Here is a 15,147-nt window from a genome sequence, read left to right on the forward strand (position 1 = left end):
GTAAAATCCGATCTATAACATTGGCATTGCTCTCAGTATCGCGCCCTGGGTTCCGCATAGGCTAATGTACATGAAGACGGGGCTCGTGCGTCGGTTACCGTAGACTGCCAAGATAATTTTATTCAGCCGTGCTCATACGTTCAAACTGGTTGCAGACAGGCCGAGGGCACGTGTACATGGTAAAATCCTATTAATATTATTTGCTTTGCTTGCAGCATCGCGCCCTGGGTTCCGCATAGGCTAATGTACATGAAGATGGCGCTCGTGCGTCGGTCACCGTTGACTGCCAAGGTAATTTTTTTCGGCCGATCTTCGGATACTTTGAAGATGGCACTCGAGAGCAATGATCACGCTCAGATGATCGAGTGCAAAGAACAGGCCGGCTTCGTCAAGCAAGAGGGAATGCCAATCTACACCTGACTATGATAAATTTAAACGACGATGCGATTATAGATATAATGTAGAGGGTTAATAGAAATAAGATTGTTTCATACAAAATATAACGCTGAAATATATTTGGGAAAAAAACGGGTTTTCATTCACGTGTGATGGGTAGGGGCCTAATATATGTTTACATTCGGTGTAATGTCCATTAATTCCTGTTTGGAAAAAACATTATAAATTTAGTATAAATTTAACTGGTAGTATGAATGAATATACAAAATAATCATCGCGTTAAATAATCTTAAATATCGCGGTTCCGTCCGCGAAAGCAATTTCCGAGAAGTTTTAGTTTGTTATTCCGGCACCAGGTGGCGAAGAATTCAATATGGTAGTTTGCGTGCGATGATATTCGTCTTTTCGTCACAATTTTGTGTTTTTGTACAGTTGTTATCTACTATTTCGCGTATTACCCACATCTTGTTAATTTTTTGGAATGTAAAAATCGTACGACCCGTGGAATGGAGGACGATAACTTGAACATGCTACTGGATATGGGTTTCCCAGATCCTCTCGAAATCCGGCGTGCACTTCGCCTTGCGAAGAACGACGTGGGGGAGGCGGTTGGCATTCTTACGCACGAGAATCCGAGTCCGTCGTACGATGTGTTAGACGACATTGACATGAAAGATGTCGGAACTAAAACGTATGGTCCCAGTCTTCCACCTGCCTACGAAGTAGTGGTCGGACAGGTGTGTTTCACTGTTTGTCTGTTGAATGAGGTTGTTGAGTTTTGATGAACTTCAGCTTGCGAGTTTAGACTGTACACAGTACAGTGAGGGGTCGAAATTAGATTTTTATTATGGTATCCATTCGGGATACCAGGTATTGAAATCTGGTATCACCCCAAAAAATCTGGTATCCCATTTTTAGCTCACCTTGACATCGTCAAGCTGAGCTATTGCCATGGGTCGTCGTCCGTCCGTCCGTCAACATTTGGCTACAGTCAACGATAACTCAGGAACCGTTTGACCCACATGTTTGAAATTGGGTATAGTTGTTACTGCTATGCTCCTATATTAAACGTCCTATTTTGTTGAGCACGCCAGTTCGATCGTTACTTTCCGAGGCCACGAAATTTTTTGCCAAAAATGGGAATTGCAATTAGTCAGTTCAGGTTGCAACGGATTTTGCTCATTTTTGGTATGTGAATGAATATAGGCGTAGGGGTTTTGATATTTAAAAAAAATTATGCAAATTAGGTAGGGTTGTGTGCTAATAATAGCATATAATAGACACGCCAAGATAACAAACAGTCTGTGGTGTCACACCCGTCTGGTTCGTTTTACAAGATACATTGACAAATCTTTAATGCAAAATTCCTCAATGAACATATTATGATTTATACTATTATTATTATATTATTATTATTATATCGGGTATAGCGCCATCTACCGTCACAAATTGTGATTCATTTTGGTTTATAAATTATTTATAATTATATATATAATATTATTTATTATTTTCACATAAAAAATTACACATAATTATCAGAGAGTATATAATGGGGAGTTCTCCCATATATACTCTTTGTTTCTATAATGTACGTCGTTGTGTGCTCAATTAAAACTGACTTCTTCTCACTCACTCATTTGTGTCCTTTTTGTGGTGAGCTACCAATGTCATTGACACTTTCATTTGGATAGTAATTTCAATAATGTTGGTATCCAAAATTTTTAAATATGCAATAATAGCATTTGAAATTATTAATATGTAATGTAATTATTAATAAAAACATGAAAACAGATCACAGATATGCACAGACAAGTACACTGCAGACATATTGTCTAGACGCATTGTCTGGTTTGCTTGATACAATGCATAAAACATCACATTTAATGATCAGATCGCGTCGCGACTCCCTCTTACTCGCCTCAATGCGCTGCCGTATAAAGTTGATAACTCAACAACCACTATCCCGATTTTGACGATTTTTTTTTACTATCCCGGCGGGATACCAAGCATTGAAATCTGGTATCCAACACAAGAATCTACTATCCCGCGGATATCGGGATACCGCTAATTTCGACCCCTGACAGTACTAGTTATATTAAGATAATGTTGATACTGTAAAATACGAAGTAGTTTTTGAGTCTTGTGGTTTTCCATCATGCAGTGGTTGTGCTGCGTTGTCAACATACTGAAGCATAGAAATCACGACATTGATGTCTGTTCTCTAATGACAACATTAGGCTATGAGAATGAAAGTTTTAGATTTGCGTCCACCACCCCCGTATGCTCCAACCTCCAGCCGAAAAAGTTCATTATTTAAAAAAAATTCATTATCTAAAAAGGCTCTCCATCACAAAAAATCAAGTTCCAGATCATCAAACAGCTGTAAAACTAAACGGCTGTAATTACGCATAACACAACAAGCTTCGATCTTGGAATGATCGAAATCTCTCATTCAGGGATGAGATTCTTCCGCGGATCCGCGGAAATCCGCGGATTTGACAGTCCCAGGGGTCGATTTTGTGAAACGTCTAAATTCGTTGAGAAAATGGGGGGGGGGGTAACAATGTAAAAATTTAAATTGTATACCCTCAACAGCACCTGACTGTAGACTGTAGAGTGTAGACAGTAGACTGACAGCGAAGTATACAGTGTATCTGTTTTTGTGTACCAGAAAAGAAAATCCTCGTTCACAGGCTGCAGTAGAGGGGCAGACATTTGAGGTAGCTGATCACGTAACGACCATGCCTGGCCTGGGGTCCGGGTTTACATGTTGCTGTGTGCATGTTGTGTGCATGACTATGCACTGATTGTTCCATTCGCATTGTGTTTTTTCATTCAAATCCCGTCGCAGCAAGGCAGCTTATGTCTGAGTAAAATGTCTGAGTAAAACAATGCAAGCGACGGGTGGAAACAGAAAAATATCATTATGTCTACACATTTAATAAAAAAACTTGCTCATTTTCAGCCCCCTGATTTCCTATTCATAGTTCGTTTGTTCCTTTTGACAACTTGAAAAGGTGATTCAAGAGTCTCCTATAATGTGTTCAGAATAGCTTAGAATGCACCAAATGGCACCATTCTTTAAAAAAAATTCCGGATGAGCATGCTGCATTGCTCGCTCCTCTGTTTGCTCATTTCAATTTCAGCTGAAAATTAAACTCTCCAATCTCATCCCTGTTCATTCGTTCAGCTCAATAGAAAAAAATAATGAAAAACAGCCTCATGCCATTTGAAAAATGTCCGGACGCAAATCTAAAACTTTCATTCTCATGGCCTTACACAAATAATTAAAAACAGAAATTTTAAAAATATATTTTTCCAAAATAAACTATCAATGCATTCCTATTATCACACATAAACTAATTTAATGTTGATCCAATGGATTTAGTCTGCATGTCAAGTTGCTTTCGAAGTTATGGAATAGAGGTAATACTGACCATTTGAAACACATGACAAATTTAGACAGTTTTTGCAAACTTTTCCAATTTTTGACATGCACATGGGAAAAATACATGCAAACTGGTCTACTGTGACTAGCAGCAATATTGAAGAAGGATGTGGTTACTACATTCAATACAGCTCGTTCGATTGATTGCTAATAGCTTGTTTGTGATTTGACAGACTGCAAACACAGATCAGGACCAAGATGATTCAAACGCCTCATTCGAATTTCCGGCAACTAACCTTTATGAGCTGGAGGGTCGAGTCTTCACGGATAATTGGTCCATTCCCTACAAGAAGGACGAGTCACTCGGAAAGTGCCTTATAGCCGCCACGCGGCGTGCGAACGAAGGTGTGGTGCCACACAACGTATAAGTTTCATGTCTTGTTCAGCTCATTCTATGCTAACTCTTAGTCTTGTTGTTTCAACGTAGTTATACACAGTCAATGAAAAATCTGCCAATATACATTCTACAAGTGACTCAACGTTTCGGTGCTCTGTTTCTAGTTATGTGCCGTCTTGTTAATTCAACCTAACCAAACACGATCGATGAAAAATCTGCTAATGTTCATTCCACGTGTGCGATTCTCTTGTATCTTTCCCCGCATTAACAACGGCGTAACACACCTTCAGCGTGTATTTCCCCTTTTGATTTCGTTCGGGACGCGACTCCTAACACCAGCACGCGTCGCTCCTGACGTTGATGTCTATACTTTGATCGTAGGTCTTCTGGAAGCCGACGAGAATTGCAGGAGGTTCGTCGAGCGATGCATGCCCGAGGCTTTCAAGAAGCTGGTGAAGTCCGGTGCGGTGCACCGCTGGGGTCCAGAGATTCAGGAGGGCATCTACAACATGCTCACGCTTTTCACGGACCTCGCGGCCGCACGCTTGAAACACCTGCCCGTTCCTGTGCGCCTGCTCGAAACGCTCGCCGTCGTAAGTGTGTCGCGATGTCGCCGCTCGGCGTCGACGTGGTTTTGACGTCGCGGTCAGCCGATGGCAGTGGTCGGATGCGCGGTGATCGGTGTAAGACTCAGCTCGAGATTTGTACGTTTTTGCTTTTCCTGATGAAGCTGGTCTGACGCTTGATGCGGGCTTGATGTGGAAAGCTTTTCCGATGTAAAAGTTGGAAAGGAACATGCTTTTTTATTACCCATTTAATTGGTATTTAGCTATTGCGCTGTCTAATCTTACTAAAACATTCCTTCCTTTGAGAAAGCATGTGAACGTCCAGATATAAAATAATTGTTATGCATTTCAGTAATAATTTTACCCACAAAATCTAAAACCTTTACAGTAAATGCGATTTTGGCTTCATGGCTCGAGTTTCCACCCTGTCTCCACAAAAAAGTCGTGGTTGCCCTGCTCACTTGCTGTGGTGGTACTGAAAATTGGCCAGTGTGTGCAGCAGTAAATTTCCATAGCTGCCCTTCCTAGTTGCCTTTGTGGGTTTCCCAAAATATACACGGTTATGTATGTTGTTCTTCCAGTCTTGCTTGCTTTTATACAGTAAAAACTTGGTTTGTCAACCTACAGATGGCAATTAGAAAATGTTAGCCACTTATAATTTGTTAATCGCAGTTATTGATAATACGTGTTGTCACACACGCAAAGAAGAATTCACGTTGGAGAGTTTGGCTGATTTCGGCCAATTGCAGATGGACATCGTCATGGTGGTGATTGTAGTAATTAAATTAAGAAAATTAACCATGTTTTTTCGATAGTGAAACCTTCAACAGTCTCAGATGAGACATATTCTATGAGTTTTCTATAGCAAGCAAACTTAAAATTATATCACAGTTCATGTGCATCATGGTGGTAAGTGTTTTAATAAACCTAGCAGATTTTTAACATGCATCATAAAATGCGAACCTTTGTTAACATTTCTTTATAAGTAATGGGAAAGGTATCACTTTAATTCAACACATTTTCCACCAGTTATAAAGTGAAATATTTAGACATTCTATTCTGATGGATTTCTGTATCAGTCGGCCTTCAGTATTACAATGTTGCTACATTTCAGGCATTCGATCATGAGTCAGAATGGCACTACAAGAACAAGAGCAGACGATGGGATAAGAAGGATCACTGGGAGGATCGGTTAGGGGCAGATAACCTGTTTGCTGTCAGCCCACCTGCTAACTCTTACAAGGTGTGCACACTATTACAGGAGCACATGTAACATGCGAGACAGCATGGTTATAATTTATAATTAATTATTGTATATCTTATAGGTTGTAAAAGTCCATATATGTTAACCTATAGCCCCATTATTAAAAGTATAATAAAATGCCCAATATGTGAATAATGTATTATTGAAATTGTTATTGAACTAGAAACATAATTGTGTTGATATAAAAGTACGTGGATCGCAAAATGGTTTTTGTGAGTATAATGTATTTATTTTTTGCTGTTCAGTCACGATTTCTGGTTTCACGTGCACACTTATGTGTCGACTCATAATGCACTGTGAATTTAATTGCAATCATAATTAATCTTCGCACATATAGTGCCTACGTTTCAGCAACCACAGTTTTTTGCTGTTCAGTCACGATTTCTGGTTTCACATGCGCACGTGTGTGTTGACCCGCAATGCACTGAATGTAATTAATCTTTGTGCGCGTTTAATGTGTGCGTTGCAGGAACCGCACGGCTTGCTGGTGAATCTCATCAACAAGTTTGGCGAGCAGGGAGGCATAGACATGATCAAGAGGAGACTTGAAGAGGAGGAGCCTGATTCATGTGTAATGTTCTCACGATGATTTTCGTTTAATACGTATACTAAACCGTTGCTCTGATACAGGGGTTATTCTCTCTACTGCTGAGAACCGTCGATACCTCGAAACTCGTAGTTGGTACAAGTTTTAGTTTTGTTGAACAATTTCTGCTACAAAGGAGCATGTCTACTGTTTGCATATCTTCTCTTGCAATGTCACTAGTATAATAGGGTGGAGGTAGGGAGGCTGCCCACATGCGACCTTGACCTTTGACCTCTGACCTCCCGACACTAATTGGCAGTTTGGGACTTGCCACAGGTGATGGCGGCACTGCTGGAACCGCTGGGCCTGTGCGCGGAATACCTCAACCAGAAGAAGTTCCAGACTCTGCTCGCGCCGGGCCTTGACAAGTGTGTGCAGTACATCCAGCGGCTGCAGGAGCAGGATCTAAAGCACAAGGTCGGTGATGAGCGTGCGCGTGCGCATGGAGTAGTTGGATCGACCTCACGGCGTACGGTCACCGCTTGTCACGTAGTCGTCTGCGATCATTGCGCTATGGTGGCGGTGTAGCTTTTTCCGAGTCGAGTCGTGTCGAGTTAAATTTTTGAGAAATTGAACGTTTTTATTTTGAGAAATGAGTTTTTTCCCCCGCTGACGCGCCCTTGTGAGTGCCGGCGTTTCGTCTGCTTCTTGTGCTGTATTTTTTTTGTTAGTATGAGTGAAGTTTTTAATGTTGGCCATGTTCCATAAGCATTCCTCATGTAAAAAGTGTTGCTAATAATAAGCGAACTGTGAGTTGCCTTGTGCCCTTCCTTTGAAGGAAATGCTTGCCTTGCAATGCAAAAAACATTTTTATAAAAGTTTAAATTAATTACAAATCGAATTGAAATTTAACCCCTGTGTTGATCAGAAAGTAATCAGAGATGTTGGTTGAAGATGTAAATAATCGTAAAGTGCTGGCAGGCGTTACTATAGCGAGGGAATCGACGCAAGGGCTGGAGTGGGTTTCGCGTTGGTGTGACGTTCGCTTGTTTACAGAGGGTGGCGAGCGTCGCACATCTCCTCGGCGCCATCAAGCTGCTCTCGCTGCAGCTATGGCCGGAGAAAGTTGAGTCGATCGACAATCTTCGCCTAGAGGTGGCGCTACGTATGCTCAAGTCGCCGCACTTCAATGCAAGGATGAACAGCTTGAAGGAGGTAATCTCACGTGTGTAGAAGCAGCGACTCTCGCGCATGTTTGTCAGGAATTGTTTCTTAGGAAAATGTTGACAGGTTGGGTCAGTCATCTGAATTCGCAGATGTAAAATTTATAAGTTTGGCTTGAAAATGTGCAGCGTTGCTGCTGTGCAATGTTGTCGGTATTAGTTTTGCACAGGTAATACAGGTGGCAGCACCTGACTGCCCACTTAAACTGGATTGAATATATATATGAACTGGGGGTGTGGGGCATTGTCAGTATGAATTTAGTCTTGATTAATTATCATTACCAGCATTAATGACCCGTTATTATTGTGGAACTGTGATATTTGTAACAATACGCCAATTGGCCCTTACGCTAGGTGCACGATTATTCCGATTTGAGATTGAATGAAAAAAAAGAAGGAAAAACTATTTACTGCGTATGTGAGTTGATGATTCTGTTGTCGAATGCGATGTAGAAATGCTCCTTTGTTTTCAGGTCACCAAGCTGATAGACGACAGCACAAGCACGAAACCCGTGAAACACGCCATCGACTCAGAAAAGATCTTGGATTGGCTGGTTAACAACAAGGTTTTATCCATTGCACTAGAAGGTATTACTCATTCGTGTTAGTAATTATTAGGTTTAATAACTCCAAAGGTGATCATGATTGGAATTAACTTCAAAATTAAACGTTACGGTGCTAACATAAAAGTCTAGTTTGCTTATTTGCTTATGTTACAGGTGTGTAATATTTGATTATTAATTGTAATAGGTAACATAGACCAAGCACAGTACTGTGACAAGATCAAAGGAATAGTAGAATTTCTGGGAACAAGGTTAACATTGGAAGAGCTGTCTAAAATCTGGCAACTCCAGGTATAAATTTAGCTGAAAGTATTTTCACGGCAAAAAAGAATTGGATATTAAAAATTGATAATTATTCACGCGGACCTCTATTAAATTGTTATGTTTCATATTTTCCAAATTATTGTAATGGTATCATAATTCGTGTTGTGCTTTGCTGGACACGTTTGCACCACTTCAAAAGGCAAAGACCTAATTAGTGAATGACTAATTATTAGTATTTATTGTTATTAATACCAGTTAATTAACTGTTTCCAGACGGGCCAGCACAGCACGGTGATAGAAAACATACACTCGCTGATGGCCAGTGCATCTGTCAAGTTTAGTCCCCAGCAGCAGGAACATCTGTTTGTCCTCATACAGAAGGTAGATGGCAGCACACGCATACACATTGACACGTATGGTGCAGAAACCTCTGCTACACCTGCTTCAGCCGTTACCATTTGAACAACAGTAACAACAGCAACAAATGCAGATGATTATTATTTGAGCTTTTTATTAGTAATCAGCTATAAAAATCGACAACGTAATATGAATTTGGCAATAATGTTATATACTGATATTGTTATAACAGCACAAGGTGTCAATTATTCTTTTAATTGACAACAGTGTGGATTAGATAGCCATATTGGGCTTTTAATAATGTGTAGAGACAGGTTAACAGTTAATAGGCTTTTCATGGGATCATCAACAGTTAATTAACAACGAGGAAATGTCAGTCATTGCATATATTGGTGAAAGTAACAACGTACGAGGGTTCTTAGACATGTTAGCCTTGCTGTAGAGACATGCTGTTACACAAACAATCCCGGTTAGCATCCCAGCAATCAGGGAAACTATTCGAAATACTGACTGAAGCACCATGCTATAAAATCCCACAATGCCAATATGCATGCATGATTTTGGGTTATTATGGAAGTAGATACCAGCACCAGACTCTGTCTGCTTGCATGCTGTATAACGATCGGACTGATCGGGGTTTTCGCAGAGCTGGGAAGTAGAGACGGATCGAATCAGAGAGAAATTGCTCAACCTCATCGGCAGAATTGGGAAGGAAGCTCGCGTTACCAGGACGACGGTGAAGGTATGTATTGCCATAATACGTGGATCACCCCGTATGTATAGCATCTGTGTTACTGGTACATGATCGACTGTGGGAGTTGGCACATCTGCCCACCCCCACGCTGCCACCCTGTGTATTGTAGCTGGGCTGGTTTCTGTTATAGGTACTTGATTTACTGTGGGAGTTGGCACCCCCCCCCCCACGCTGCCACCCTGTGTATTGTACGTGTGCTGGTTTCTATGTTATAGGTACTTGATTTACTGTGGGAGTTGGCACATCTCTTTCCCCACGCTGCCACCCTGTGTATTGTACGTGTGCTGGTTTCTATGTTATTCTATTCTATGTTCTAGGTGCTAGATCTATTGTGGGAGTTGGCACATCCCCCCCCCCCCACGCTGCCACCCTGTGTATTGTACGTGTGCTGGTTTCTATGTTATTCTATTCTATGTTCTAGGTGCTAGATCTATTGTGGGAGTTGGCACATCTGCCCACGCTGCCCATGAGACTCGTAGAGTCCGCGTTAGACGCACATTTTTCGATTCTGAGCGATTCGTTTGCGGTGAAGGAACAGTTGAAGAAAAACTACATCATGAAGTGCATAGATGACATCAAGAAGGTCTGCTGAAGTTTTAAGTTCATTATTATTTATTTATTTAATATCAGTTGACGTTACAACACTAACTTTAAGATCGCGTTTACTGGTTTCTACAGGTTTCTGCGTGGATAATAATTTGCTCGTATAAAGTTGCTCCTGATCAAGAGATGGCAATAAACTAGAAGCAGAATTTTGATAACAATAACAATAACAATATTAATAATAATAATAAAAATTAAAATGTTAATTATTCAATTAATAAATTTGTGTAATTAATCTAATCGCTTGATGACGACATGGCGCTTGCACGTTGACAGGGTGTCTGGGTGCTGCCAGCCCTGAGACAGCTTAACAGCATCGCACGAAGCATAGCCAAGCAGACCTACAACAAACAGGAGAAGGTAACTACTGCAATACTACACGGCTGTTGACGCCCGACTAGTAGTCGATTACTGTATTAATGCTTCGGTGTGAGGAACGAAGGTGTATGATGTGTGGTGAGGGGGGAGACTTGATGGTTTGTCCAACCGAGGGAAGTCATGTTACGAGAATGTACTAACCAACGCACTGAGGCCGGTGCAATGATTTGTATGAAGTCTGTGTGGCATAAAAAAATATAAGGGTTATCATTCGAGAGATAAATGGGAAAGACGGCTTTAGTAAAGGTTACATTAACATAGACTGATAGATTACATCGGTCTTTGCATACTATTAGGAGCATATCAGTAGCTTAAGTAGTGTTTGATTTAATAGATCGATTCCTCGTAGCATTCTTTTCTCATCTTCTCTGATCTTTATGGCTTTCTTTCAATAACACATCAATAACACATATTGTCTGCTGTACTGTTGTTACAGTGCCATCTGTAGGCCATCTGTGAAGTTATTTAATTCATTTCAGAGCATGATCAGTGACCTGAATAAAAGTCATGAAATCATCAAGATGGTCATCAGTAGTTTGTCACGTTTCCACAAGATGGCAGTGCAAGTGCCAGGAGAATGTCTGAGTCCAGAAAAGATGGTGGATGGCCGTTATATGCATAAACAGGTGTTTATATTAGTTATAAATGATCATAACAATCATCATCATATTAAAGTGTTTCGGCGATATTTTGTGGACAGCACTTCAAAATATACGTAGATAAGACAAAATCTCATTCAAGTGCTGCTGGAAATGTGAATTATACAATATAATTTTACCATTACATATAGTTACATAGACTATTACATTTAACTTGCAGACAAGTTTCAACTATTCAATAGATCATATTGTATTCATAGTTTCAATCGAGTGTGTAATTGTAGCTTTTTGAATAACTTTTTAACTAGACTAGGCTGTCGTGCGATGTTCTTGGGCATCTGTAATCTTGACGTGCGTGTGTGTGCGCGTGGCACAGTACGTTGCAGGCCACCTACAGTTCTTACATTTTGTGCTGAGAGAGGGTGGCCTCTACCTGTCGTGGAGCCGTGTCAAGGAGCTGTGGGACACTCTCATCAACAACCCTCAGGCCTGCGACTTTGACAGAGAGGTGCGTGTGCGCGAGTCCCTCATGAAATCGACCGGTCATCTGTCTGGCATGATAGATGGGCGCTAATCGTCATTGTGGTAGCAAGTTCTAGAAGACAATACACCAATATCGAGAATTCCGTGTGCACTCGGAAGAAAGAGAAGTACAACCTGCATTAGCTTGACTGTGCTTGTGTGCGTGCATGCGTGCGTGCATGCGTGTGTGCGTGCCTATGTATATATATATGCATATATATATATATAATATATGTGTGTGTGTATGTATGTATGGGTGTTTGTGCATCCGTGCATGCATGCATGCGTGTGTGTAAGTATGAAATAATGTATGTTTATGTATATATATATATACATGGTTTGTCATGGTTACCATAGTAACCGGCACGTGTGTTTGCAGACGTGCTACGAGTGGTTCGCGGAGAGCCTGTGTGACCTTGAGTCGGAGACACAGACGCAGCTCTTCCACCAGCGCATTCTAAAGATGGACTCCACTCGCCTTTCTGCCACAGGTGAGAGGCTCTCTATCTATCGCTCTATGTCTCTCTGCCCCTCTCTCTAATCCGCTTGCTATTCCTCCTTCTCTCCCTCTTTCTCTCCCACCCTCTCTCTCTCTCTGGCTCACTCTCCCTCCTTCTTCCATTCTCCCCTCTTCCTTTCTCTCTGTCTGTTCTTCCTCCTGCAGATAGCATCTGAGTCAGGATGCATTCGTAATTAGTGTTTGTAATGCATAGGACAGTTTTTAGACAAACATGGTTTAAATTATTTAATACTACTAACTATTTTAACACAAGTTAAAGCAACAGGCTTACAAAAATTCCTAAAATAGTCCTAAAAAATGTCTACGTGCTGTTACTCGCTGACTAGCTGCTTACCTGTGCAGCTGTCTACCTGTCTAGCTGTTTACCTGACTAGCTGCTTACCTGGGCAGCTGTCTACCTGTCTAGCTGCTTACCTGGGCAGCTGTCTACCTGTCTACCTTGGCTCGCGGCGGTCCCGGCCGCGTTAGCGTGTGACCTGGCTATGCTGTCTAGTCCCTGCGTTCAGCGCTGTCTACGCTGCTTCAGGCTATCTACCCTGTCTGACCACGCTCACACTGCTAGCTGTCTACAGCCCGCCGCTCTTCAGCTTATCTAACCTGTCTACGCCACCTTCACTGTTCTACCCTGTATACCACGCTCACCTGGCTGCTGCTCTCACGTGCTGTCTATCGCTCACGCATATCGTACCCTGTCGTACCCCGCTCACCTGGCTAGCTGCTGTCACGGGTGGTTCGTACGGGGCCGCTCAGGCTATCTACCTGTCTACCCCCTGCGCTGGCTCGCCTCACCGCTGGCTAGCGCTTCAACCCTTCTAGCACGGACCGCTGTCTTAGCTATGCTGCGCCGCTGTCGTACCCCGCCTTCACTCTGGCTGAGCTGCTTCACCTGTCTAGCTGACCGGCCGCTGTGCCAGCTATCTACCGATGTCCTCCTACCGCCTCACGCTGGCTAGCTGCTTTCACCTGTCCTAGGCCGATCGCTAGCTATCTACGCGCTGTCTACGCGGATCCGCCTCCACCCGCCGGTGGCTAGCTGCTTCAACCCTGTCTACCCGCTCAGGCTGTCGCTACGCTGTCTAACGCCTCACCTGTCTACCGGTCGTCGTACGCCGCCTCACCTGTCTACTCGTCTTAACGCCCACCGCCTCACCTGTCTAACCCGCTCAGGTTCCTGTTCTACCTGTGCTAACCGCGCTCACTGTCTACCCGCTCAGCCTTGTCTACCTGTCTACCCCGCCCGCCCACCATGTCTACACTGTCTACCCGCGCGTCACCTGTCTACCTGGCTTCACCTGTCTACCGCGTCACGACCATCACTGTCTAACCTGTCTACCCTGCTTCACGCTGTCTACCGCCGCTCACCTGTCTACGCCACTCAGCTGTCTACCTGTCTACCCACCTGTTCAGCTCTACCTTCTTCCCACCTCACTCTGGCTAAGCTGCAGGGGATGGAGGCAGAACACTTCCTCGCCGCGTCTCGTACGTCGATCGTCGGATGATCATGGCGTCGGCGCTGCAGCACGTTTGACGACGAGGGCCGAGGCCGCCCGCGTTGAGAAAGTCCTCGGCAGAACTGCTGTGCGCGTCTTCAACGTCGCGCGCGGGCGTGTCGCCGGTAGTCGGCATCAGCTAGCGCTCGTACACCGTGTGCAGAGAGGAGAAGAGCGCAGCAGGTGGTGAGTGAGTGAGTGGGCGACGTGAGTGATGTGAGCTGGGTGACGTGAGTGAAGTGGAGTGTGTGAGGTGGGCTGAGTGAGTGAGCGAGAGCGAGTGGTAGAGATTGAGTGGGATGAGAGAGTGGGTGAGAGAGTGAGTGAGTGGGTGAGCAGAGAGAGTGAGTGAGTGAGTGAGTGAGTGAGAAAGTGGGTGGGTGTGTGGGCGAAGTGAGATGTACGAGTGAGGTGAGTCAGGGCAGTGCATGAGGCGAGTGAGTGAGTGTGTGAGCCGATGTGTGGCCTGAGTGTGTTCCTGAGTGAGTGGAGTGAGTGAGTGGTGGGTGTGGACTCGGAGTTGAGTGAGTGGCGTTGGGTGTGAGTGTGCGTGCGTCGTGAGTGAAGTGAGTGAGTAGCAAATCTAAAACATCGTAAGGTAACATATATCTTCTAAACGTTGACTATTAGGCTTACGCTGTGCGCCTCTGAACGTCAACCACGCTAGTTCCCGCTTGCATGTTGTATACATCTCGAGAATGCTCCCTGTAGGTTGTATACAAGGCTGAACGTCGACATGCTGGGCGCGGCAGGCGTCGAACAGAGCGGCCGCTGGCACTGAGCGTCAGCTTCTTGCTGCTGAATGCCTTCTATGACAGACGTCTGGCCTCCTGAGTTTACGGCGGGCTGAGCGGGGCTGACCGCCGGCGCGCACTGGCCTCCTCTAACACCCCGACATGGCAGAAGGAGGCGGTCCTCCGTCCTGTAGTAGCGAAGAGAGAGAGATATAATGTATATAGAATGGGAGAGAGAGGGGGAGAGGGAAGTAGAGAGGGGGAGAGGGGAAGAGGGAGAGGGAGAGAGGGTCAAATGCATCCGTGGGCTACGCACCAGCCACAGGCAGGGGAGGGAGTCTACCTCCTGTAGAAGTGAGAGAGAGAGCACACGAGAGAGAGAGCGAGAAGCGGAGCAGAGAGTAGAGAGAGAAGAGAGAGAGAGAGAGAAAGAGAGAGAGAGAGAGAGAGAAGAGAGAGAGAGAGATGAAGAGAGAGAGAAGAGAGAAAGAGAGAGAGAGAGAGAGAGAGAGCAGAGAGAGAGAGAGAAAGCTAGAATGGGAGGGAATGATAGAGGAAAGGACAAAAGAGAGGGTCGGGAAGAAGGGACAGATGGACAGTGTA

The 15,147-nt window shown here is 43.8% G+C and overlaps 1 protein-coding gene across 1 annotated transcript in view; it reads left to right on the top strand.

Annotated features, from left to right (window-relative positions):
- Positions 1–784: 784 nt before the first annotated feature.
- LOC106804957 (ubiquitin carboxyl-terminal hydrolase 24-like) overlaps positions 785–15,147 on the top strand; it is a 46,836-nt gene continuing 32,473 nt past the window's right edge. The window contains exons 1-16 of the mRNA XM_014806373.1: positions 785–1,133; positions 4,018–4,189; positions 4,563–4,774; positions 5,862–5,990; positions 6,481–6,582; positions 6,874–7,014; positions 7,594–7,752; positions 8,234–8,348; positions 8,511–8,614; positions 8,861–8,968; positions 9,591–9,686; positions 10,120–10,281; positions 10,578–10,661; positions 11,159–11,305; positions 11,655–11,786; positions 12,180–12,291. Coding sequence (XP_014661859.1) covers positions 903–1,133; positions 4,018–4,189; positions 4,563–4,774; positions 5,862–5,990; positions 6,481–6,582; positions 6,874–7,014; positions 7,594–7,752; positions 8,234–8,348; positions 8,511–8,614; positions 8,861–8,968; positions 9,591–9,686; positions 10,120–10,281; positions 10,578–10,661; positions 11,159–11,305; positions 11,655–11,786; positions 12,180–12,291 — 2,206 coding nt within the window. The 5' untranslated portion in view covers positions 785–902. The remainder of the gene's footprint in view (positions 1,134–4,017; positions 4,190–4,562; positions 4,775–5,861; positions 5,991–6,480; positions 6,583–6,873; positions 7,015–7,593; positions 7,753–8,233; positions 8,349–8,510; positions 8,615–8,860; positions 8,969–9,590; positions 9,687–10,119; positions 10,282–10,577; positions 10,662–11,158; positions 11,306–11,654; positions 11,787–12,179; positions 12,292–15,147) is intronic.

This window comes from Priapulus caudatus, unplaced genomic scaffold (assembly GCF_000485595.1).
Source record: "Priapulus caudatus unplaced genomic scaffold, Priapulus_caudatus-5.0.1 Scaffold94, whole genome shotgun sequence".
Lineage (NCBI taxonomy): Eukaryota > Metazoa > Priapulida > Priapulimorpha > Priapulimorphida > Priapulidae > Priapulus > Priapulus caudatus.